The 24187-nt window shown below is 37.5% G+C and overlaps 1 protein-coding gene across 2 annotated transcripts in view; it reads left to right on the top strand.

The window, feature by feature from the left end:
* Positions 1 to 24187, top strand: part of Tspan12 (tetraspanin 12) — a 62815-nt gene that overhangs the window by 34573 nt on the left and 4055 nt on the right. For both annotated transcript variants that reach the window (XM_013019939.1, XM_013019940.1), the window contains exons 5-7: positions 904 to 978; positions 4426 to 4533; positions 9071 to 9214. In XM_013019939.1, coding sequence (XP_012875393.1) covers positions 904 to 978; positions 4426 to 4533; positions 9071 to 9214 — 327 coding nt within the window. The remainder of the gene's footprint in view (positions 1 to 903; positions 979 to 4425; positions 4534 to 9070; positions 9215 to 24187) is intronic.

Genomic DNA, 24187 nt, shown 5'->3' on the forward strand with positions numbered 1-24187 from the left:
TCTGTTGACTGTGGCTTCTATTGTGGTTTGCATGGAGGAAATGGATCCCTTTATGGATTCAATGTTGGTTCCTTCATCTGTTTTTCAAAGGAGGTTTATCATTTGTCCTTTGCTAGATGGATCTGTTTTCTGTCCCTAAGGACTTTACTGTACTTTTTAACGACTTCTCCATATTTGTTCATGGTTTTTATTTTCTCAAAATTCCGTTTACTCTTGGTTCTAATTTCCCCTGCTGTTTATGAGGTTGTATCATTTTTCATCTGTTTACTAGAATCCTGATTGTCATCTTCACTTCAGTTTTTGATGTTATATTCAACTTCATGTTGTTTAATTGTTCCATGAATGCCTTTGGGAATTTCTGATATGCTCAAATAGATCCCAAGTGCCTTTCTCTCAATAGAAAATTAATGATGTAGTTGAAACTGTCACCAGTAGTTGAGATTTTGTTCTCTATTGTTCTCTGTTAAGAAAACAAAGGACCTCCTCTTCCCTTTCCTAGAAGAATGAGTTAAAATATGATCATAGGTAGAGTGCTGAACTTGTTGATCTTATTTTATTTAATTTGAAAGAATCTATGCACAATTTCTCAGAAAACTTGATGTAGTAAAATGTAAGTGTAAATTCTTATTTAAAATGTAAATTCTTATTTAGCCTAATGAAAGCACTGTTATTTATAAAATATTTGTTCCAGGACAAAAAATGATTACCTAAGCTGACTGCATATAGGTCAGATCTGTAGGTGTGTCTAACTTTCTTAAAATTTTTCTATTCTGCCTCTTGAAAACTGGCCTATTTTCTTGTCCATGAGGTAAATACAGCACTGAAAAAGATTTAATTGTCTTTGATGACCACACTTAATTTTGATTGTATAATAATGACACATTTTTTCTTATTTTTCTATAGTACTTTGGAAGCTTACTTGTCATTTTCTGTGTAGAGCTGGCTTGTGGTGTTTGGACATATGAACAGGAGCTTATGGTGAGTTCAAAGTGGGATATGACCACAACCCCAAAACAATATTCAGTGTAATCTTTTAAATCCAATACTTTAAGGATATGATTATTAGTTTTAACGTCCTTGTTACATAACCACCTTGAGTAGCCTGCTACTTTGGAAAAAGTAATATTTTCTTTTCTGCACCTAATGCACATTTCCTAATCCTAATGGATAGTGTTTAATTTGGTATATTCTCATAGGTGTCTGTCTTTAATGTTTTAAATTAATCTTTTGAACTCTTCATTACGTGATGGAAAGAGTTGCATGTGCAACGTGATTTGTTTGAGAGTGCTTGAACACTTCCTTAGAGTCTGACAAGATAACCACTGGAGGGCTCGTGACTAGGAGGCCAGCATTGTGTGTATGTCACACCGGGAACCACATTCTGCTTCTACAAATGTGTTTGAAAGAGTTACTATGTGTTTGCTGCACTCCAGATTGCCCTCACAGTTTGAGACTTGGCTGCTTGCGAACAACTCTGCAGCAACTTTTCTCTTTCTTTTCAGTTCTTGACTCAAGTGTAGCAACTTTGATTGCTGTGGTAGAGTGGAAGAAAACAGTTTCAGTCTTAAGATCTTACCTCACACTTAGCGTCTTCACATTAGTTGTTATTTACATGGTTTGCTCACATCAGTGAGCATTTATTCTCAAACATGGAGTCCCATGTCTGGGACTGATGGCTATAGGTAGGGAAGAGTTTTCCACCAGAAATGTGGTAAAGCAATTCTGTTTCAATAAAATGATGCATTTTAACATATAATGCTTGGGCCATCTGCAGTAGAACTCACGCAAGGTAATTTTTTAAGTATACTTTAAAAAAAGTTTCAGTGTGACATTTCCATACAAGCATATAATGCACATTTATCAAATTCACTCCTTCGATTCCTCTTTCGCATTATATGCATATATGAAAATAGAATAATGAAACCCATTACATTGTATTCTTAACAATGTGCGTTCCTGGATTCTTGCCCAGATTTGCTGAATCAGAACGGAAGAGTGGGAGAGGGCGAAGACTGGGTGTCTGTGTTTATGATACCTGGCCCAGTGAGATTTTTATTGTTGTTTTCTGCTTTGTTTGTTTTTCTTGTGGCACTGGGGTTGAGTGTTCTCACTTTCTGGTCAAACATTCTATTCCTTGAGCCATGCCCCAGCCCTTTTAGTCATTTCTAGGTGTTTTTTTTTTCTTTTCTTTTTTGGCTAGGGTTTCACATATTTTCCCAGAGTAGACCTCAAACTGCAGTCATCCTACCTATGCCTGACACTTAGTGGGGATGACCAATGTGAACCTCCGTGCCAAGTTTGTTAATTAAGATGGGGGTATTGCTAATTTTTTCCCTGGGTTGTCTCCAAACACTTACCTCTAGATCTCTGTCTCTTGAGCTGGGATTATAAGCATGAATCACTGAACCTGGTCCTCCCCAGTGAGTTTTAAACATTTGAAAGTTCAAGACCTCTTAAGTAGAGAAAGAAGGTGATTATTTTGTTTGCTTCAGAGCCAAGAGAGACTTTGTGTAATAAAATTGACATCATTTCTGACACTAACACAATCATTAAAGAGACTGTTAGGAGACTGTGTTATGAAACTGTTTTTGACTGTTAGGTGGCTACTATAGGTGAACAGAAACACTGCATTTTCCATTGCCTGGATGCTTTGGCTTTGCCTGTGCCATTCAGAGCAGCTCTGTGAAGACATTCATGCTCCCAATGAATGGTGACTGAGCAAGATGAGAGAATTTGAGAAAAGTTGAAGTCATGGCAATTTCTAATTAGCTACGTATGCATTTCTACCTGTCAACCCAAGTATTCTCTTGCTGTCCCTGAGATTCACGTTTGCACACCACCTCTAGAAATTTTGTATAGATAGGGAAATGAAAAAATTACCGAGGACTTGATTTTTGTGTTTTAGTGATAAAGAGATCATCTCTGCTCAGTTTCTCTGATTTCAAAGAGTAAAATTACACCCATGACATGTAAGCAACAAAAGAGTAAATCTATTTTTGATTTTGTTACATCAGCTTTTTAATTCTGTTTAGTAATTAAAAGATTTCCTACCCCCCCAAAAATGCGTTTATTACATAGAGATTTTAAAAATGGATTGGATATATCCTGTGGCAAGATGCAAATCTCCCCACTGGTGGCTGAACTAAAACCAATAAATTAACAGCATTTGAAAGGAAATGTAGTGATTTGAATATAATTCTAAGAAACCATGAACTAGAAGGAAGTTATACTTGTTTAGATATGTGTAAGGCACAGTCACCAAAGGCTTCTGAGTCCTGGGGTACTCAGAAGGCACACTGTCATTTCATGTGAGCCAAGATTACTGTTTTTCTTGTGCAAATCTTTCCCATTACATCACCAGGATAAGGCAAGGGCTGTTTAAAAGTAAGACGTGGAAAGCAGTCTTTTTTTTTTTTTAAGTTGCTCACATTTTTATTGCTTCTGCACTAATAACAGTGAGAATGAAAAGTGCCATTAAAGTTTATTATCTGCCAAACTTTGCACAAGCCAGTTTTCACATAGAATGGGCTTTGTGCTTTTTGGCTATTCTATACAAGGATCCAATCACTGTGTTGCTTTATGGGCCAGAGCCCAGTAGTTGGGTCAGAATCTCAATGGTCTCTTGTGTTTTCTTGCCACATTTGGTTTCAGATTGATTGCGGTCAGAGTAAAGAAACAACCTATATTTATCTTGGAAAGTCAGATTTTAAAAGTTGTTCTAGTAACTAAATCAAGACACTTGACATCAGTCTGTTTTCTCGTGACTTTGGTTGTAATTTTCACTTCTTGCCTGTTATGTCTTCTCTAGATAAAAACCTATATATAATATGAATTGTTTCAAATGATACATTTCTTGAAATTTTACTTCAGTTAAATTTATTTTATGTCTCAAAGGAGATGAGACAGTAATAATTTAGAATGAGTTACTTGAGCTTACCTTAGTTTGCTGAACTGTGCCATATGAGCACAGAGTATCCCCAATTAACTCATGATTTGGGGACAAAATTCTTTACCCAAGTGTTTCGGTATTTTATTTTGTGTTATTTATTTCTAAGTATAGTAGTACTATTAGTAGTAGTAGTAGTCGTCTTCATCATCATCATCATCATCATCATCACCATCATAGACTGTCAAAGAAAAAACTTAGGAACTTCAGTGTGTATTGTATTTTAAACTATTACTAATTTATTCTTTTTTTGTAATAAGATTTCAAAATTATCCCAATCTTTTTCTTATCTCTCCCTTTCTCTTTTCTGGGTTTTGATCTCTGTGTGATTGTTTGAATGTCAAGCATTAATAAATTTACAACAGTTTCTGCCAATCAGTATATCACCAGTATTTGTGATCAGTAGTGCATTTTAAATATGGAGTGTATCTGTGTCTGAGTGCATGTTTGTGTGTTGATATTCTGCTTTTTACCTCTAGGTTCCAGTACAGTGGTCAGATATGGTTACTCTGAAAGCCAGAATGACAAATTATGGGTTACCTAGATATCGATGGCTTACTCATGCTTGGAATTTTTTTCAGAGAGAGGTAAGTGCTCTCCGTGTGTCTCTGGAGGTTTTCACAGTTTTGCTTTGAGTAACTCTGTGTTGCAAATGATAGCCTTGGATTCCATTAGCACTGTCACAAAATTCTTAGTTGAGGAATTCCTAAGTCACTGCAGGGCTTGGCTTACTCCTCAAGTCTACCTTCCACTTCCCCTTCATTTTACCTGGCTATTCACATTACTTAAAAGTCATTTTACTAAACTAATATGAAGTTTATTTTGCATTCTTTGATAAACATCCATTGTTAAATGTGAGTAGAAGTTTTTCTTACAATTCTTAAGGATATTTATAAATGTTAACTTTTTTATTATAGACTTTTCTCATTTGGGAATTTGGAGTCTATATACTAAGGCCATGATGACTGATGGACTTACTTACATTCTTTCTTTCCCTTCTTTCTTTCTTTCTTTTTTCCTTTCTTTCTCTCTCTCTCTCTCTTTCTCTCTTTCTTTTTCTCTCTCTTTCTCTCTTTCTTTCTTTCTTTTTCTTCCTTCCTTCCTTTCCTTCCTCCTCCTCCTTTTTTTTCTTTTTCTTCTTTCTTCCTTCCTCTTCTTTTTCTTTTTGAAACTGCTAGTAAGGCTTGAACTCATGGTCTTATTTCCCTTATTTTCCAATAATGCTCTTATTTCCCCTCTACTCAGAGGTGACTCTTTACTACTTAAACCTCACCTACACTTACAGCTTTTTGCTGGTTAATTGAAGATCAGAACTTCTGATTTGTCTGCCTGGGCTGGCCTCAAACCATGATCCTCAGAACTCAGCCTCCTGAGTATCTAGGATTAACAGTATAAACCATCAGTGCCAGGCATAGCCTTTCTAGTCAGTAAGACCTGAGTTTAAATCCAAACTTGAGCACTTACTGTTCAGTGAGTCTCTGTAATTTACATAACCCCCTTAAATCTCATCTATAAAATTTCCTCATCTATAAAATTTGGACACTAAGAATGCTTACCTTCTTAGAGTGTTCATTAGATTGAATAAATTCATAAAGTTGATCTCATTTAGCTTGTGGCTATTCACAACAAAAATGTGGCTTTTCATCCCTAACTATTCTATTGTACTGCACTCAGTGGTAGCAAATGAAGACCATTTTTTAGTTGTTTAAAATCTGGTGATTTGAAGTTAACCATCAATTTTGTTTCAAACCAAGCCCTTCTCTCAAGTAATTTCCTTGTGTCTTGAGTCATATCCTCAGATGATCAAGTATCTCTGTTTCCTTTGATTTGTCTTGGCACTGGGCCATGAAGCCTTTCAGAGTGAAAACCTTCCCTAACAGCCAGCCCCCTGCTCAGCTACTTGTCCTGGGTGGATCTGGGCAGAAGTTCACATCCAGGACAATCTCCAAATCTCTCTCTTTATAATTGTTGATATGGTGACATGATCATTGTAACACAGATTTCCTGTTTACTTCAATGCTTCCTGACAGTTTGTTGACTGTACAATTGTACTAAAAACAATCCAAAGGGAATCCAATGAACATTAGAGAATTTATAGTAAGATGTGTTCAGCTACTGTCCAGAGCTTTTTATTTTCTGAAATTTATGAAGTAGATCATGATTAATGAGTTAAAAATCAATGTGTGGTTCATGTTTTTTTTCCTGATGAGGCCTTCATTGGATGAACAATGTACAAATACTGCAAATGATCACATGCTACTTGTCATATGGCAAATTCTTTGTATCTCCTAAGACAATTTTACATAAAATGATTGGTAAAGACTTTTGAACATCCTAGAAGAGTTTTCCAAAGTATCTTATGTTAGTCCACTAGTATAGCTATAGTAAGTACAAAGTTTCCTCTTCATGTTTAAATCTCCTCTTTTTATAAGGCTATCACTCATATGTGAGCCTCATCCTAATGACCTTATTTACTTAATTACTCCTATATATACATAAAAATGGTCTCCAAATACAATTATATTCTGAGATACTGGGGATCATAATTTCAACATATGGATTTGATTATGGAGGGTAGGGGAAGAAGAAGATACAACTCAGCCTATATATAACATCCTTTTCCAAAAGAAGTCATAGAGCAGAAAGTCAGCTTGTCAAGTTTTGACTTTGCTTAGTCCCTCATCCATTGCTTTTTCTGTGCATGTACCTCGACTCAGTAGACTCTTGCATAATACCTACTGACATTTGTTTAATACCTGTTTTGGTTGGAATAGAGGCTTTAGGATCAATATGTTAGCCACAGACTGGCCTGTGGCCTTGGAAAATTGATTGACCCAGCGAGGGATTTTTTTCTTCTTCTTCTTCTTTCATACAGCAAATGATGATTATGTGGCATTTTCTAGAGCTTGACACTGTGTTAACAAGAGTAGAGCTATCTTACAATGCAATATTAACAGAGACAAAAACATAGGAAGGGTTTATAGAAGATAGTTATGCATTGGTATAAATATTGAGTTTAGCCTAAAGGAGGTTTCAGGAAAATATTTTAGTATAAAAATCATCACCTTTTGTTGAAAGAAGGAAGATAACTACATAAAAGGAAAATATTTTGAGACGTATGAAACTACCAAAAAAATTGGCACTGAACATGATATGTTTAAGTTATTTGGGAAGGTCATTTCTGTGGAACAACTCATTTCCTGACAAAGCCAGATAAATGGGCTGTTTCACTGGAGATGGAGTCAGAGTGTTCCAAGTGCTGGCCTTCTGTCATCAAGGCAGAAAGGACACCGGTCATTAAGATTTAAAAAGAGTGACATGGAAATGAAGTCATTTCTGAGGCTTAGGAAGGGAAGTCATTTAACCACATATGTGGTTTTAAGGGTACTGAGTGATGAATTATGTATATTATGTATAATATGTGATGTCAAATAGCATTTGACTTAAGGTATAATGTTTACATTCTACTCGACTCTCAGGACTTAGTTTGTGATGTCTGTGGTACATCTGTGGCTTTTAGGACAAGTTCATAAAAGAGAAATGCTAGAATCATTTGATAGCTTTTCATTCGTAGTATCACTCTGGCTTTCAGTAATTATGATTGATAATGCCCCTCCTATATCCAAGGGCAAAGGTTTGTTCCTGAGAGTTTGTTATTCTCAATTTAACCTGCTCATGTCTTTATGCAGTATTTCTAAATTTTAATCAGAGAAAGGTTTTGCTAATCTGTTGTGATGTTGGACAAAAGAGAAAGTATAGTTGTCTTTAATACAGTTTTAGAAGGCATATGTCTTTTCTTTTTTGCTTTTTGCGAGTCCTGGTGCTTGAACTCAGCCTTGGCACTAGTCCCTAATCCCTAAGTTTCTTTTGCTCAAGGTTAGTGCTCTACAACTTGAGATACAGCACCACTTCTGGCTTTTACTGAAAAGGGTCCCACAGACTTTCCTGTCCAGGCTGTTATCAAACTGGGATCCTCAGAGCTCAGCCTCCTGAGTAGCTACGATTACAAGTGTGAGCCACAAGTGCCAGGCTAATCTATCTTTTCTTTTTTTTGGGGGGGAGGGTCCGGTCATGGGACCTGAACTCTTTGCCTGGGCACTGTCCCTCAGCTCTTCAGCTCAAGGCTAGCACTCTACCACTTGAGACACAGCACCACTTCCGGCTTTTTTCTTATGTGGTGCTGAGGAATCGAACCCAGGGCCTCGAGCATGCAAGGCAAGTGCTCTACCACTGAGCCACCTTCCTAGCCCCATAATCTATCTTTTCTTAAATCAAACTTTATTCAATCTGGAAGCCAATCTTTTTTTCCCCCTCTGTCTCTGAGATTGAAATGACAGAATATGACAGTTTATTTCAAGAATATCACTCTGCTGAATGAGAATTAGCTGGCCAAACCTATACTTATATCCCAAAATTTATAGAAACTTTACTGGTTAAGGAATACAAGTCAGGTTAACTTGGTGATCAAATAAATTTTCTCCAGGTATTATAGAAACTTTCCATGAGCAATTGCACCTGTTGATATAACTGGTTGGGAATAACTGCTCTCTAGTAGTTTGAAGATAATGATGGATAAAATTTCAGCTATTAAATTTGTTAGTGTATGTTTAAATATGTCATTATATGATTATCAGTAGAGGAACTTGGAGTTAGAAAGACTCAGTCATGCCTGATTGATTTGTGAGGTGTTAGGGACATTACTACTTAGAATTGTTCTATTATGGGGTGGCTACCCATGGTATTCTCTCATAACATTTCTTTTTTCTTTTTGGGTCTGGTCGTGGGGCCTGAACTCTGGGCCTGGGCACTGTCCCTCAGCTCTTCAGCTCAAGGCTAGTGCTCTACCACGTGAGCCACAGTGCCACTTCTGGCTTTTTTTTCCTTTCTGCTTATGTGGTGCTGAGAAATCGAACCCAGGGCCTCAGGCATGCAAGGCAAGCGCTCTACCATTGAGCCACCTTCCCAGCCCCTCTTATGACATTTCTATCAACAACAGATACTATCTACTTATCATGAAATGATGATAGAAATGAGCTTAGGTCTCAGTTCAAAAATTTAAGAACTCTATCTCCTATGAATAATTTTTTTTGTAGTTCCTGAGTGTTTCCAATAATTCTTTTGCAGTTTAAGTGCTGTGGAGTGGTGTATTTCACTGACTGGCTGGAAATGACAGAAATGGACTGGCCTCCAGATTCCTGCTGTCTCAGGGAGTTCCCAGGATGTTCCAAACAGGCCCACCAGGAAGATCTCAGTGACCTTTATCAAGAGGTAAGGCCATATGTCACTAACCCATCGTAGACTAAACTTTTCTTAAAATAACTTTAAAGAATCAGCATTATGTCAGTGAAATTTTCCTTTCCTCTGTAAATCTAGAAGGCTTCCCAGTTTCTCTTTCATAGATGGAGAAACAAGAATAAGCTAAAAACATGAACAAATCACATTTCCACAAAAGTGGGGAAGACCAAATTTTATAACTAGTTAAAATTTGAACTGGGTTGTCGATAGCAAAACTCTGTTGCCTCTTCCTAGGAATGCATTGAAAACAATAAAAGGTAGATTTTGTGGCTAAATTTGAATATCACAGGTACTGTATTTGGTATTTGATATTCACAGGTACCACAGGAGTTTCTGGGTAGAATATACATTTTAGGGCCTCCACAGTTGTAGAAGAAAAATTCTCCTGAGAAAATATTACATACTGCTCTACTGCTCCCCCTGCTGGCTGATGATAAGAGATGTCAGTTTCAGCTTCTGAAATTTTTTATACTCATTGAATTTTAAATCAGCTACCATGTGCCAGGAAATTTGCATGCTCTGCGCTCTCAGATAATTAGCCAAATGGTCAGCAACTCCTTATTAACAGAAGTTTTATTTATTCATTCATTTTCAGGGAGAATTTTTAACACTATTATTAGTGGAATCTTGTTTTCCAATTAAAATTTAGAACTGCACTATGCAGTACAATAACTAATAGCTCCATGTGATTATATCTATTATAATTAATTGTTTAACATTTCAGTTCCTTAGTCTCACCAGTTGCATTTGCAGTGCTGGACAGTCACTTGTAACTAGTGGCTTATGTTTTGGATATGCATACAGGGGACATCTTCATCGTTTTACTAACTTTTATTGGGTAGTCAAGGTCTAGACTCAGTTGAAATAAGGGAAGCACTTTGGGATGCAGGACTGAGATCCCTCCTCAGGTACACTGTCAGTTAAGTACTTGTATATCACAAAACACCATTCACGGTATAATGTGAATATACATTGCATATTACACATACATGGAGAATGGTTATAATAATGAAACATAACAGATTCTGTAAGATAGGCAGTTCCATGTATTCCAAGAACATTAAATTAGGAGAAAATATCCCCCCCCAGGAAATATTATCATTCAAAACATTTTTTAGACAGCCTACCAAAGTCACTTCTGCATATACACAGTTTATACTGTAAATTGATGAATCAAAAAGCTGTAATTCATTCACTATATTAGATGTCAGTATAATTTGTGGAGGAGAAGGGGAAAAACAAGTCGTTTAAGTATACTGGTGGACCCGTTGCAACAATGAGAAGTACAAGTTGTCATGTCGAAAATGAACTTTACAACTTTGGTGGGAGGGGGAGGATTGGGTAGGCGGGTGGGTGGGGGGAGGCTGGGAAGGATGGGAAGGGTAAACAAAGGAGAAGGCTACAATGCTTGATAAGAAATGTACTCACTATCTTGCCCATGTAATTGTAACCCCTCTGTACAGCATGTTCACAATAAAAAAAATGTTCCTTCCCCCCATGGACATGTTCTATTTTACTCATATTTTAGATATGAATAGCATTTGGCTGTGGACCCATTGCAACAATGAGATGTATAAGTCGTTATGTCGAAAAATGAACTTTACAACTTTGGTGCGGGTGTGTGGGGGGGAGTAGCGGGGAGGATTGGGTAGGGGGCGACAGGGGGAGGATGGGAAGGGATGGGAAGGGGAAACAAAGGAGGAGGCTACAATGCTTGATAAGAAATGTACTCATTATCTTGCCCATGTAATTGTAACCCCTCTGTACAGTATTTTCACAATAAAAAATAAAAATAAAAAAAATCATCTCAAAGGACAAAAATATGCCACAATTAAGGATATTCAAACTTTTTTTGAAGGACTTTAAAAATTGTGTTATGAGCTTGTAAGAGCTATAACAAATCCCTGCAAGCTAAGTAGCTTTGATATGGGATATTAATGTTACTGCAGTTCTAGAGAGAGGAAGCTCAAAGTCCATACGTGTGAAGGGTTGGTCCTGTGAAGGACTCTGAGGAAGATTGTTGCACACAGTTCTCCAACAGCTTCTTGATTTGTTTACAACTTTCACTCACATTCCTTGTCTTATAGAAGCTTTACCTTGGTCTGACCCTTCTTCATAGGATGTGTTCTGTGTGTGTGTGTGTGTGTGTGTGTGTGTGCCTCCAAATTCCCCCCTTTTACAAGGACACCAGTCATATTTCAGGCCATCTTTCTCCAGTGTGACTTCATCTTCTTTCCATCTGCAACTACCATATTTCCAGTAAGATCCATTGTGAGCTATGGAAATCACAAACTAATCACCTACGAATGGCGAGGGCATATTCCACTTCATGACAAGAATTAATGAGATAGTTAAGTAACGTAACTTGTTTATTTTTAAAAACTGAGCAAAACGCCTTTTTGTCATCCTTCATACTACTGAAAGGGCACTCAAAATATTATCATTTTGAATATGTTATGTTTGGTAATTAGTTCATTGAACAAAACACTGTTGAGTTAATTTTTGTAGGTTCTTTTGGTGTTTATCCTGTATTATTTGTTCTAGAAAGAAGCTGACTGCTCTATTGAGTTATGTGTATAGAAGGATGGTCAATTAGTAAATACGATGCAGTCACATTTATTTCATATAAAAACAGTACTTAATATTTTTGGGGTAGTATTAACTGCAGATAATTGTTGATGTTCAGCTACAGTGAAAATTACTTAGAACAATATAATCATGCATAGACATATGACTCGAAGCCTATCAACTTTTGGTAGCATGAATTTGTTTTGTTTTGTTTTTTTTTTTCTGGCTGTAGGGCTTGAATCCAGGGCCTGGGCCCTGGTCCTAACCTTTTGTTCAAGGCTGGCACTCTACCACTTGAGGCACAGCACTACTCACAACTTTGGCTGTGCATGTAGTACTAAGGAATCGAACCAGGGCTTCATGCATGCTAGGCAAGCACTCTACCACTAAGCCACATTCCCAGCCTGAATTTAACTCTTATTGGTTGGCTTTTAGAAGTAGTAAATCAATTTTGAAAAGTATTGTGTTACAACACTACAGGAAATTTTTCTACAATAGTGATTAATAATGATGATCTGATTATAAACATTACTAAGATCATAAAGAAAGCATGGATGAGTGTACAAGTTCTTCCTACAATGTCTATGACTGAATTCCCTGTATTTTGACTTTATTTAACCAAATGAGTATTCAAGTTAACATTTAATATATTTTTCCTCTTGTAGCAAGTCTAATTTATTTTTAAAAACATTCATCTTAATATTTACTATAATTTTTATTGTAACAAATGCAATTTATTTTATTTTTAGTTTTCTTTAGATTATTTTCATTAATAGTACTTTGTAATTGGATAATTTACTTTCAAGTTACCTACTACTGAAAGACTGAAAGAAGTCACAATGTTAGCCTGTGCAAATTGATATTCCAGTTCACTTTGAATATTTTCATACTTTTTTCAAAAGACTTTCCAATAGCTAACTGGCATTGTCATCTCTAATACATTTTCTCAATATAGACTTTCATTTGAGTAGTGGTTTACTAAACTGTTTTTGTACTTAATAATTAATAATGGATGCTGATATTCATAATGATATAGTTCATAATTACATATATATAGTTGACTTAAAAAGTGGATTATCCAGTAGCTGTGTGGGTCAAGAACAATTAATACATAATAAAAAATGCAATTTAATTTCATTTTACCCTAGAGGACATATGTCTCCTAATTGTAGCATGTCTAGAGGTCATCCAGGAGGGAGTAGTGGGTCTAAAAGGAGAAACAAGTGAATTACAAACAGCTGGAAATAGTTGTGATTCCTCATCTGAAGCTGAGCACACTATGGGGCGATATTTTAGATGTCTTCATCTATCTCAAAGTTCATAATTCAGAAAAGGAACTAGACTTAGGCATGTTGACCCAAGGGCCAAAAATTACAAGAAAGAAGCTTTGAATCAATAGAAGGAAGACCTTGATCATCAAAATCAGTCTGATTGTGAGACAGGTTATCTTGTAAAACACTGAGTGTCCCATCACTAAAAATATTAAAGTCAAGGTCAGATAACCACGTGATTGGTGGAATAGAATGAATTTTTAAATTAAGAGTGAATCTGGGCTGGATGAACTTCAAGGGCCTTTTGTCTTTCATATTCTGTAAACACAGAGATAAGGACTGGCTTTCTTCCTATAGTCTTTCTTCAGGAGTCTGAAATCAAGGAAATAAATCATTCTCAACCATCTGGTGGTCTGCCTGGTCCCTGACCCAATAATATTTTATGACACATTTTGAAACCCATGAAAAATGATAGAGCAGAAATACAGCATGTATTGCACATTTTAGAAACGTTCCCATTGGAGATATTGTGAGGTTGGCACACATCTCCTTGAGTATCTGTAATAAGCTTCAGCATCACACAAAGAAACTATGCTTGACCATCAATTTTGGTCTGCACATTCATTCACAACAATACTTTTGGATTGTCTCTGGAATTCTACTTACTGTTTTTTTTGTTGTTGTTGTTGTTTTGTGTTTTTTGTTGGTCAGGGGGCTTGAACTCTGGGCTTGGGCACTGTCCCTGAGCTCTTCAGCTCAAGGCAAAGGCTCTCTACCACTTGAACCACAGAGCCACTTCCGGTTTTCCAGTGGTTAATTGGAGATGGAATCTCATGGACTTTCCTGCCTGGGCTGTCTTTGAATCACGATCCTCAAATCTCAGCCTCCTGTGTAGCTAGGATTACAGGCGTGAGCCACTGGTGTCCAGCTATCTACTTACTATTTTTAATGCTGGGAACGTAGTGGAAAATGTTTTGGGCCAAAAAAGAAAACAAAAGTCTCTCTTCTAGATCTTATATTCTCATTAGTGATACAGATACTTAATAAGGAAAACAAAAGAAGTAATAGAGAACAATTGCAGGTGATAGGAAGCTCTGTAAAGTCTCTGAACAGGGTAATAGGTTGCTGTTGCTGTTGCTGAGGGAGTTACTTGAGATTGATAAAATCATGCCATCCTAGAAGGTAGTATTTGAATGGAGATAAATTGATGGGAAAGAGCCAGCCATAAACAAGTTTTCAGAAAAGCATTTTTGGCCTCGAGAACTACAAGTACAAAGTTTCAGATGGGTTGGGCCTATAATAATTAAAAGCACACTCACCGTATTCTTTGGCATTATCTGTGTGTCCTTGCTCTGTAAATACTAAGTGTCAGACTTGGCCTCAATTTTGTATTCAGATTTGAAGTTGGTAAAATGCAAGTTTAAGGTTCATCTCTTCTTTGCTGAAGTTTTCTGCCTCTCTTGCTACCAAAGTGTGTCTAGATTTGATCTCAAGAAGCAGAAAGGAAAATAAAGAGAGTGAGGAAGGCAGGTAGAAAATAAGTCTTCATGGAGTAGGGACTCCCAACCTTTTGCTTCTTGGATGGATGTGGATAGAAAAGTTGCTACAGTTAAAATTATTTTCTGTAGTTTATAGACATTTTCATCAATGGGGGGAGGAGGAATAGCTTTCATCAATACATCTTCAGCATCTTCAGATTCAGGTTTGGAGAAGAGCTGCAGTACTTTTTGTTGTTTTTTAATCTCAGATAGCAAACAAGTATGAAGAACCCCTCAAAGGGATTGAAATCCCACGCAGCTCCTCTGTGTGCTACCTGGGAAATAAAAATGGAAGTTTACAGACTCACAACAGCCCTATTTCAAATGAACCCACTCAGAATAAAGGGACACAAAGTCAAGCAAAATCTCTCTTCAAAGACTTATTGTTTTGCTTTGGATTTACAAGAAAGACTATGGCTAAAATATAGACTGCTTCAGAAATGTAATATTTGCAAAGGTTTATGTAAGGGCTAGAGAAAAAGCGACATTCTCACCACCAAAAGGGATGATTTGGGGATGCCTTGCCTTAACTCTTAAACTTCCTATATTCCATGTGTTGAGTATGAATTTCAAACCCTCACAGTAATTGTCTTTGTGACAAGTAATGTTACTTTAAATGATATTTTACTTTTTTATATAGTTGTTTATTTTTTCTTCCATTGCTGGGAAACAGCTAAAATAAAGGCAGTAGGAAAGGTCAGGAAGATTCAAATGTGAAGCCATGTGTACTTTTTCTGTGTCTTCCCTTCTAGGACAATGAATCTGTATGATGACAAGTTATTTATAGATTTCTAAGGCTTACAGAACACAACCAAAGCTATAAGGTGCTCCCTTAAGTAGAAGAATCTCAGAGTGTCAAAGGAAAAACTATTTGATGATCCTTGTTAGACAGCAAGAAAATTTTGTTTATTCAATTTTCAACAGTTCCATAGACATATGATCCTGTAATGGTGTCTTGCACCAAGGAGACAGATTACAGTCAGCTCTGAATATTGCATGGACTATGTAGGCCTTCATATGATCAAGGAGCATGTTGAACATAACTGGGTATAAATTTTCTAAGATGTAACATTAGAAATAAGAGGAAATTCTGGCTAATGGGACCCAACAAAATTCCAATTGAAGGCAGGCCATTGTGATTAGATATCACATGTGGTTTAAGCAAGAAGATGATTCATGAAGAATGGGCAATTATAACAATTGAACTTAACAGAATCCGTTCCAAAATTGGACATTCCAGAGATGATAGAGAGCTCAGGAGAGCCTGAGTAGAGTGTGTTTTTCAATCCCATTTAATGATTTTGTTTTCTTAGTTGAGTATTATGTGATGAGTGGACTGAGAAACCTATGACATAAGGCCCTATCCTGGTCTCTCACCTGTGTACACGATTTTATTAGGTGAACAGTAGTTGTTTTATAATAATTACACATTCTGTTTCTCTGGGTAGTATCTTAGTCCTTAATGCTTTTTCTTCCTTTTTTTGTTTTAATATTGCTTTCCTTTGATCAACTGGAAAGGTTAATCAACATTATTATGTATTTGTTTTGACTAATAGAAACTATTTTTATTTTCTTCTCATTACATACAATGTTCAACACTTCAGAGCCAGAAGTGGAAACGTGGCAAAGGTTTCTGGGTAAAAAGGCCACAGTTGGAAATGGGATGTGACTTTTTTTTTTGACAAACTCTTCCTAGTTAGAGTCGATTTATTTTCACTCAATTCCTCCTGCTCTTTGGATGCTACTGAAATTCTCCTAAGGACCAAAAACAAAAAAAATGTCATCTGATACAGAAAAGCAAACAAACAAAAATCAGAACAAAACCAAAAACTGGGGGCAAGAATTAAAAAGGAAATCTGACAGACCATGTAAGGAACAGAGAAATAATAGCTCAAACTTCCACCCATGTACCCTCTAGATATACTAATTGCAGATTGACCAAATCCCCACATTGTTGTGCGGTAAAATTCCAGTTTCCCCACTACAACATGAGCAGCAAAAATATCAGGTGGGAATTAGGCAGTCTTAAAGGTGGACACTGAAAGGACCTGGGAGGGGTTGGGAAATACTTAATTGATTTGTTTATTATTTTATTTTTTTACAACTGAGATAGGCATGGATAGGGCATAGTGGAGTGTTCGGGAAAAGGACAGACTTGCAAAGGCTAGAAGAATGAAAGTAGATGCAGATACTGACTGCAGCAGACTAGATCAGCCTTCATGAAATGTTACACAGGGATGCCATGGTAACCTGAGGAGATTCAAGAGACACAAGGCATAATGGGGACAGGGCTGGAGGGACTTTTAAGTAGGGTGAAGTAAGGAGGTCAGGTCTGGCCAGCGCCATATTGGCCACATAGTGGGATGGTAGAGTCTGGCATCTTGTCTTCATGCTGGGAGAAGGAAACTCCTCCCATTCGTTACTTGCCTTCCAGGTGATGGGTGTGCCTGGATCCCTGGAGACAGGGGTGGTACTTGGCTGGTAGGTTACTGAATCTGTCAGTCCAGTGCCTGGGACTGGGAATTTCCTGTGTATCTGCTCCCTGCGCCAACCCCTATTTAGGCCCAAACCAGCCCAGTCACCATTACAACCATGCCACAAGTGTCTCCGTGATTGTTTCCTGTCTCCTGTCTCTTGGCGCATAGCCAGTCATCATGGCGTCCCAATTCAGCTCTCCATTGGAGCTGAATTGGATTGCTGGTATTGTTTTTGTTCTTTCTTTCCTCTTTAGCCTGTTTCCTAGCTGCAGGTCTTTGTAGTAACTGGCTGTCTGCAGGTTGTTAACTGTATAATAAAAACTCCAATATTCCATATTTCAAAATATGGCTTCTGGGATGATTCACCTTCCAACACGTGGGTGGGGGTCAGGCCACAGGTAGCAGAAGAGTTGCAAGAGGGTGCCTTGAGAACCAGGCCTAAGTGGCCTGGTTCCAGGAACCTATTGTGCAGGTTAGTAGTTCATCCAGGTGTGGCCTACTTTTAGGAACTAGGGTGAGATCAGGGAATGGGCTTTCACATTTAGATTAAGATTCTAGGTGGGAGAATTTGGGGAAGGCAGTGGTGGGAGGGTAGTCATAGGCCCAGGCAGGGGAGCAACATTGAGTTAGGAAAACCAAGCAGATTCCCATCAGTGAATAGTATCTCCCTGGCCTTTCAGTCTTAAAGGATAAGAAGGTGTTAGGTACAGAAAACAGTTGAAGTCATGGGGCTGAAAGATATTGTAGCCTGTGAGGTACACAGCCAAGAAGCAATGATCAGAGTTAGTAGATGAGCACTGTGGGGGCACTGGGGTGGCCAAGGTCATGTCACTGGGGTGCACAGGGCCAGGCTGAGATGGACAGTCCTCTAGATCTGCCAGTACCAGGATTCTATACTGAAGTCTCTGAGTTGTTGCCAGATGAAAAGGCAGATGTCTTTACAAATTTGAGGCATTATTATGGAAGGAAGGCTTAGGATAGAGTAGTCATCAGATTCTGATTTATTAATAATGCAACTCTGCTCTCCGATAAACACATCACGCCTGCTGCCCAGATAGCAAACTGTAGGCACTTTTTCAGGCTCAGTGGTTATTTAGATGGAATATCCCCAAGAAATTTTATTCTCAGGGTTCTTTTTATATAAAGTCAAAGATACTCCCTCCTGCCTCTCTGTCGACTTCATTATCTCCATCTAAACTGCCAGCAGGATCAGGTTGACTTTGGCTTGGGGTGTTGTCTGTTTTATCATTCAAAGCCCTGCAGCGCCAGTTTGGGCTTGGTAGGGGGTTGGGGGAGAGCCCTTTTATCATCTGGCTTTGCTTGATCTAATCAGGCCTGGAACAGTTCTGCCAGTTTTGCTTCTGGGGTATAAATGCATTCTTTTCTTTCAGGCTCTTAGCAGTTTAGTTGTGAGTTTCCTGTGCCCTGTTCACTGTTCACTCAAACAACTTTGCCTCTTGTGCAATATTTACCCTCACAGTGCACTGATCTGAAAGCCTTTGTAATATTTTCACCTGAGAAACTACCTCACACAGCAATAATTTTAGATTTGTGCTTTAAAATGATGAGGTAGCGTTATAGACAATGAAATGCGTGGGTCAGCAGGGTGAGGTGATGGATTGTGTCTGGAAACTTGGAAATTAGGTAGGAGACTGTAGTGGGTTATCCTTGTGATGAGAAGGGCTGGGACTTAGGTTGGAAAATTGATGGATAGGAGAGAATAAATATGAAGGATATTTAAAAGTTAGAACTGACAGCTGGAAGGAGGAGAGTGATAGATGAGGAACTGCAAGCATATATGGCTTTCATTTGGGCCCTGAAAGATAAGCCATTTATGGAGGGGAAAGTCTGTGCTCTATTTGCTCCATTTGGAAAATTCTGAGTTTAAAGTTTTGGTCAGGTAACCCACATGTAAGACTCAGTAGGTGATAGGAGCTCAAAAGAGAGAGACAGAAGTTTTGTGTGTGCCAGTGGAAAGACTTATGCAGTGGCTTAAGTTATGGGAGTTTTTCAGTCATAGATCAGTCAGCTCATCCAGGTGACAGTCATTTCTGCAGTGCAAATTCAACCATGGGCTAATGCAGTGAGCTGCCTTTGCATTGAAAAAAACACCTGCCTTCCAGACTTATTCCTTCTTTAATCCAACGGTAAAGAGTGTACTCATTGCTTGAAAGTCTATACCCGTTGTCCAAGTTCACATTCCATTTGCAGGGACCAATGATCTCATTTAGTTCAAGAGAGGCAAGAACATGTGGTGTAATTAAGCATCTATGTACAGAAGAGCCTGGGTGGGTGATGTGGCCTCATCATAGTCTGTGTAAGTGTCACTAGTATGTAGGACCTAATGAAAACATGTGAAGAGACAAAACCACATAGAGAAGCCATAACATATACATTCTAAGATGGAACTCTGGGAATACCAACTGTGGAGAATAGGAGACATTCCTCTTCTAGGTAAGACAAATGGAAAACAAGAAGAAATGAGTTGTTTAGGAATATGTTTTTCTTAGTAAAGAAGTATATCCCAGAAACTGACTAGGTTCTGAAGCCAAATTCCTGAAGTGAAATCTCAATTTTCTCCTTATGTGACCCTGGATAAAATTTTAATCTCTCTGTGTTTTCATTTTCATACTTAGCAATGGTGATAGCTACAGTGCGCATTTGTCCTTCCTTCCTCTTTCTCCTTTTTCTCCCTGACTTTTTCTTGTTTTGAGACTTAAACACATTAGCATATTTAATGCCTTTAGAATAGTACATGCCTACAATAGACATGACCATTTTCAGCTGTGAGTTCAAGGAAATCAAAGACAGAAAAATACTTTTCTTTACTCACCCTAAGGTTCATGGCTGGCATTCCTATCAGAAAAGATACATTAGCACATTTGTTCAATGAAAGCTTCATGTAACCAAGAGTCTTCAAAAGTGAAGACCGAAGACCTAGGGAATATTGTGTCTGTGCTACATCTGAAGAAAGAAGTATGTAGTTGAACAACAAAGGATGTGATCTAATGGTAATTGGTTGGGGATGAAGGACTCTAGCATGACCAGTTGCAGATTCATTCTTGTGTATCTCTATAATGTTATCCCCTCTATAAATCTCCAGTTGTGGGGAGTCACATGTAGATCTTCAGGGGAAAAAGGAGGAGTCCAGAGAAATCATTCCTAGGTTTTGTGCTTTGCTTTAGAGAAGAATTCCATATTCAAGGAAACTTGAGAAAGGAGGGTGGGAATAGGTCAGAGAAACCACAGCTTAGCAGTGCTTCCAGTTTTCTTTTGCTCCAAAATACACAGTATGTCAAGGCACCATGTTTTGGGAAAGTGTGTCCAGCAACCAATGGAATGGAAACAGGACACTTATTTGTACAGTTTCATTGGTGAGGATTCAAAGTGCATTACCATGTTAGAAACCTAAAATAGTTCTTCAAAGAAAGTCCAGTATTTTCAATAGCACTTTATAGGTGGGGAAAATGAAATCCACTGGGCAGCTGTTCAGAATGAGCTTGAATCTGTTTGATTCCAAAACCCAGTGTTGTAGATATTAAAATGTTCAGATTGTCAGGAGCTGACCTAAATTTTTGCTTCTGCACCTCAGTTTCCTTATCTGATAGATATCAACAGTGTGTACTGCTTTGTAATGGTGCAAAGATAAACACCACTTTGTGCATACTAATCACACTTTCAGTGCATAGTAGTAGCTAATGATAATAGTGAAAATCATTTATTGATGTATTTATTAAAATAGAGCCAGGCATCAGTAGCTCACACCTATAACACTACTCAGTAGTGTGAGTTCTGAGGATTGTGATTCAAATCCAGCCAGGCAATAAAGCCCATGAGACTCATCTCCAGTTAACCACCAGAAAACCAAAAGTGGTGCTGTGGCTCAATGTGGTAGAGTACTAGCCTTGAGCCAAAGATCTCAGGGACAGTGACCAGGCCCAACAACAATCACAAGTAGATAGAAAAATTGGATAGCTACACGAAGATTTTTAACTAGCTAAATTATCCCTGGCTTTGATTATCATAACAGAAATTTTATTTATTTATAAGTATATTTTTGCTGCCAAAGGTAGATTTTTCAGATAGTTTTCAGGACTTCGTTTGTCCTTTCCCTTTTAACTTTTTATAGATGAACAGTTAGGGAGGAAAATTTGCATGAGTAGCCCATGTATAAACTTTTTGCCAAGCAAGCAATGCTTCCTGTTAACAGCATAGGCCTCACTAGTGAGAAAGAAGCTTTTCATGTTTTTTCATGCTTTTTATGACCACAGTTTTCAGTAAAACTGAAAAAATATTCAGCAAATTTAGTCTGCGATGATTCTACCTATCAAGTTGTGAAGATCAAAGAGCCTGCAATCACTGCTACTCAGGAAGTAGAGAGAGGATGATGAATTCAAGAGTTCTTGGATTCCAGGCAAATCTGAGCAAAAAAAGTTAGTGAGATCTTCTCTTAAAGACTATGCCACACTGTGGTCTCAGGTAGAATTTCTGGTCCTTATCTAAAAAGTAGTTGAAAGTTCTAGGAGTATGCCTCCAGTGGTAGAGTGCTTGTCTAGCATGTGTGAGACCCTGAATTCAAACTTCAGTACCTCAAACAAAAGAGAAAAGAGAAAAGAGAAAAGGAAGAGGGTGTCACAGGAGTTGGGCATAAAGATGTAAGGATCTGTTATATATTAAAGAATAATAAAATGACTTTTTTACTACGTTTCCTATACCCAGGTTAATTTTACACTTTTAAGAAGAAAATGTGGTTAGAGTTTTTATTAAATGATTACTTTTTTTTTGAAGAAGCACTTCTTCCCTGCAGAACTTACATTATCTGTGGAGAATTCTTGATCCAGCCCGTTTAATACCCATGAACTCATGAACTCATGAGCTCACATCACTCTGTCCTTGAACTGTAGAGAAATAAAGGGAAAATTATATAACTGTATCTGATAATTAACAGTCATGTCAAATTTGACAGTCATGTTTATTACTAAAAAATAAATTACAGAAATATCAATATAGACCTGCATGTATTTGTAACTAGAGTTTATTTATAGGTTATCTTCATAAAGCTTAAAAGGCTGCCTGACTCTTTGATGTGGCCTGTGAATATCGAGTACTGAAAAGCCACGGGTGTTCTTCCAAATTTAGAAACTCATTTTGGAGATAGATCAGAGAATAATTTCAAGTGTATAATTTCCTCAAGTGAAATGAAGCATCCTGACATGCCTTCAAATAGACTCCAGGAAATGTAGAGTCCATGCCTTTTCTCTGATAAAGGGAGTGTCATTATTTGCAGCTAATAATTGGCCAGAACTTCAATGCTGCAGCAAGTCAGTTTGTCAACAAGTTCTATTCAGACCTTTGAATTATCTGAGATTATTAGAATAGGCCTAGCATAGCTCTATGGGGAAGAAAATACTTTCAAGCAAAATCAACTCAGAATATTTCAATTTGACAAAGCAAGTAAGGGCAATTCATTCTTTCCAAATGCTGAACAAAATACCTTTTGTGAAAGGAAGTGCACGCTTGATCTCTAACATTTCTATTTCCTCTTTTGACTCACTGAACAGAAGTTTGTTTGTGCAACTAAATATCTGTGATAAGATAGCAGATTATATAAAAACATATTTATTTTTCTCTAGACCTAGTACTTGCTTTTCAACAAAAGCATCTGTGTTTACACTGAAAAAAAAACATGTACATAATCATTTGAACTGGCTCAAAATAACCTTAGGGTGATGTTTGTGTTGAATTATTGTAATAGAGACATTGTGGTACTGACCCTAAATGCTGGAGTTATTTCTATGAAGAATAGGAGTGTTTCTATGGAAAGTTAATTCACAACATTAAGTACTCTGGTAAATGACATTGAAATCTAGCATGTTGCTGGTTAGTTATCGTGCAATTTTTTATAATGCCTCTGAATTATCAAAGCAATATTAAATTGAATGCACTGTGGAAGAGTTTGTGATACTAGTTGAATGTTTATACCGTGCATCTCTGCTATTAAATAAAGGTTTTAAGGCTAAGGGGAAAAGGAAGCATACATGCTTGCTAGTAAGGGACAGGGGTGTCTGTAGTTGAGTTTTCTGTTGACTTGTGAGCTTTCTGATAGCTGAAGAGGGTGCTGATGCATCTGCATTATTCAAATGTCAGAAGAGAAGCAAACATAAAGGAGGAAAGCATATATTGAAAAGAAACAAAGTACTTTGTAGTGAATTGGTGTATCTGCTGTTCTTAAGTAATCTAGCAAAATATCCTCAATTTTATTTTTCACCGATTTTAGGGAGCAGTTGTGTAGTGTTCCTCAATATGTATCATTAAAGTACACTTCAGTGGAGAATTGATAAAGTCTAGGTTCATATATTGTACATCAGCAGAGTTTGGCGGGCTGATTTTTATTGTAAAGTTGATGTATAGAGGGGTTACAATTACATAGTCAATCATGAGTACATTTCACTTTGAATAGTGTTACCTATCCCTCATTCTCTCCCAGTTTTTCCCCGTCCTAGCTTCCCTCCCCTAATTGTAGAGTTCATTTAATAATCTCTAGACTATACTTCTTCCTGAGGGCAAAGTTGTGGATTAAAATTGTGTCATTTAAAGGTTGTTTGTGTACTTTACAAACAAAACAAGGAAGTGATAAGAAGACCATCTTCAGGGTCCAGTAATCTGGAAGGAATCCAAGTCCCAGAGAAGTTGTATGACAGCACAATCCCATGACTGACTTTTTGGTGACCCCCCAAAAGTGAATTTTTCATTAGGATTCAAATCTATTCAAAATAGCCTTTATTAGCTTAAAAATTTTGTTGCTTATTCAAGCTGTTTAAAAGTTAAAAGTCTATGACACTTTTCAGGAAATATTGTCAAAATTAATACAGTTCTGGAATGGATTATCACAATGGTGGACATAGATTTGAAATATTAATGGAACTCAGAAGAGTTAGGCTAGAGTAGAGACTGGCTTAAGAGAAGATATTGACTTGTCAGTTGTGACTCTAACTATGGTAACTGGATGGCCTATGAGCAGAACAGGAAGCAGTGCATCCTGTTTGGAAGACAGGTTCTAACAGGAAATGACTGTCAAGCATTAGAGTTGTT

The sequence above is a fragment of the Dipodomys ordii genome, unplaced genomic scaffold (assembly GCF_000151885.1).
Source record: "Dipodomys ordii isolate 6190 unplaced genomic scaffold, Dord_2.0 Scaffold48, whole genome shotgun sequence".
Classification (NCBI taxonomy): Eukaryota; Metazoa; Chordata; class Mammalia; order Rodentia; family Heteromyidae; genus Dipodomys; species Dipodomys ordii.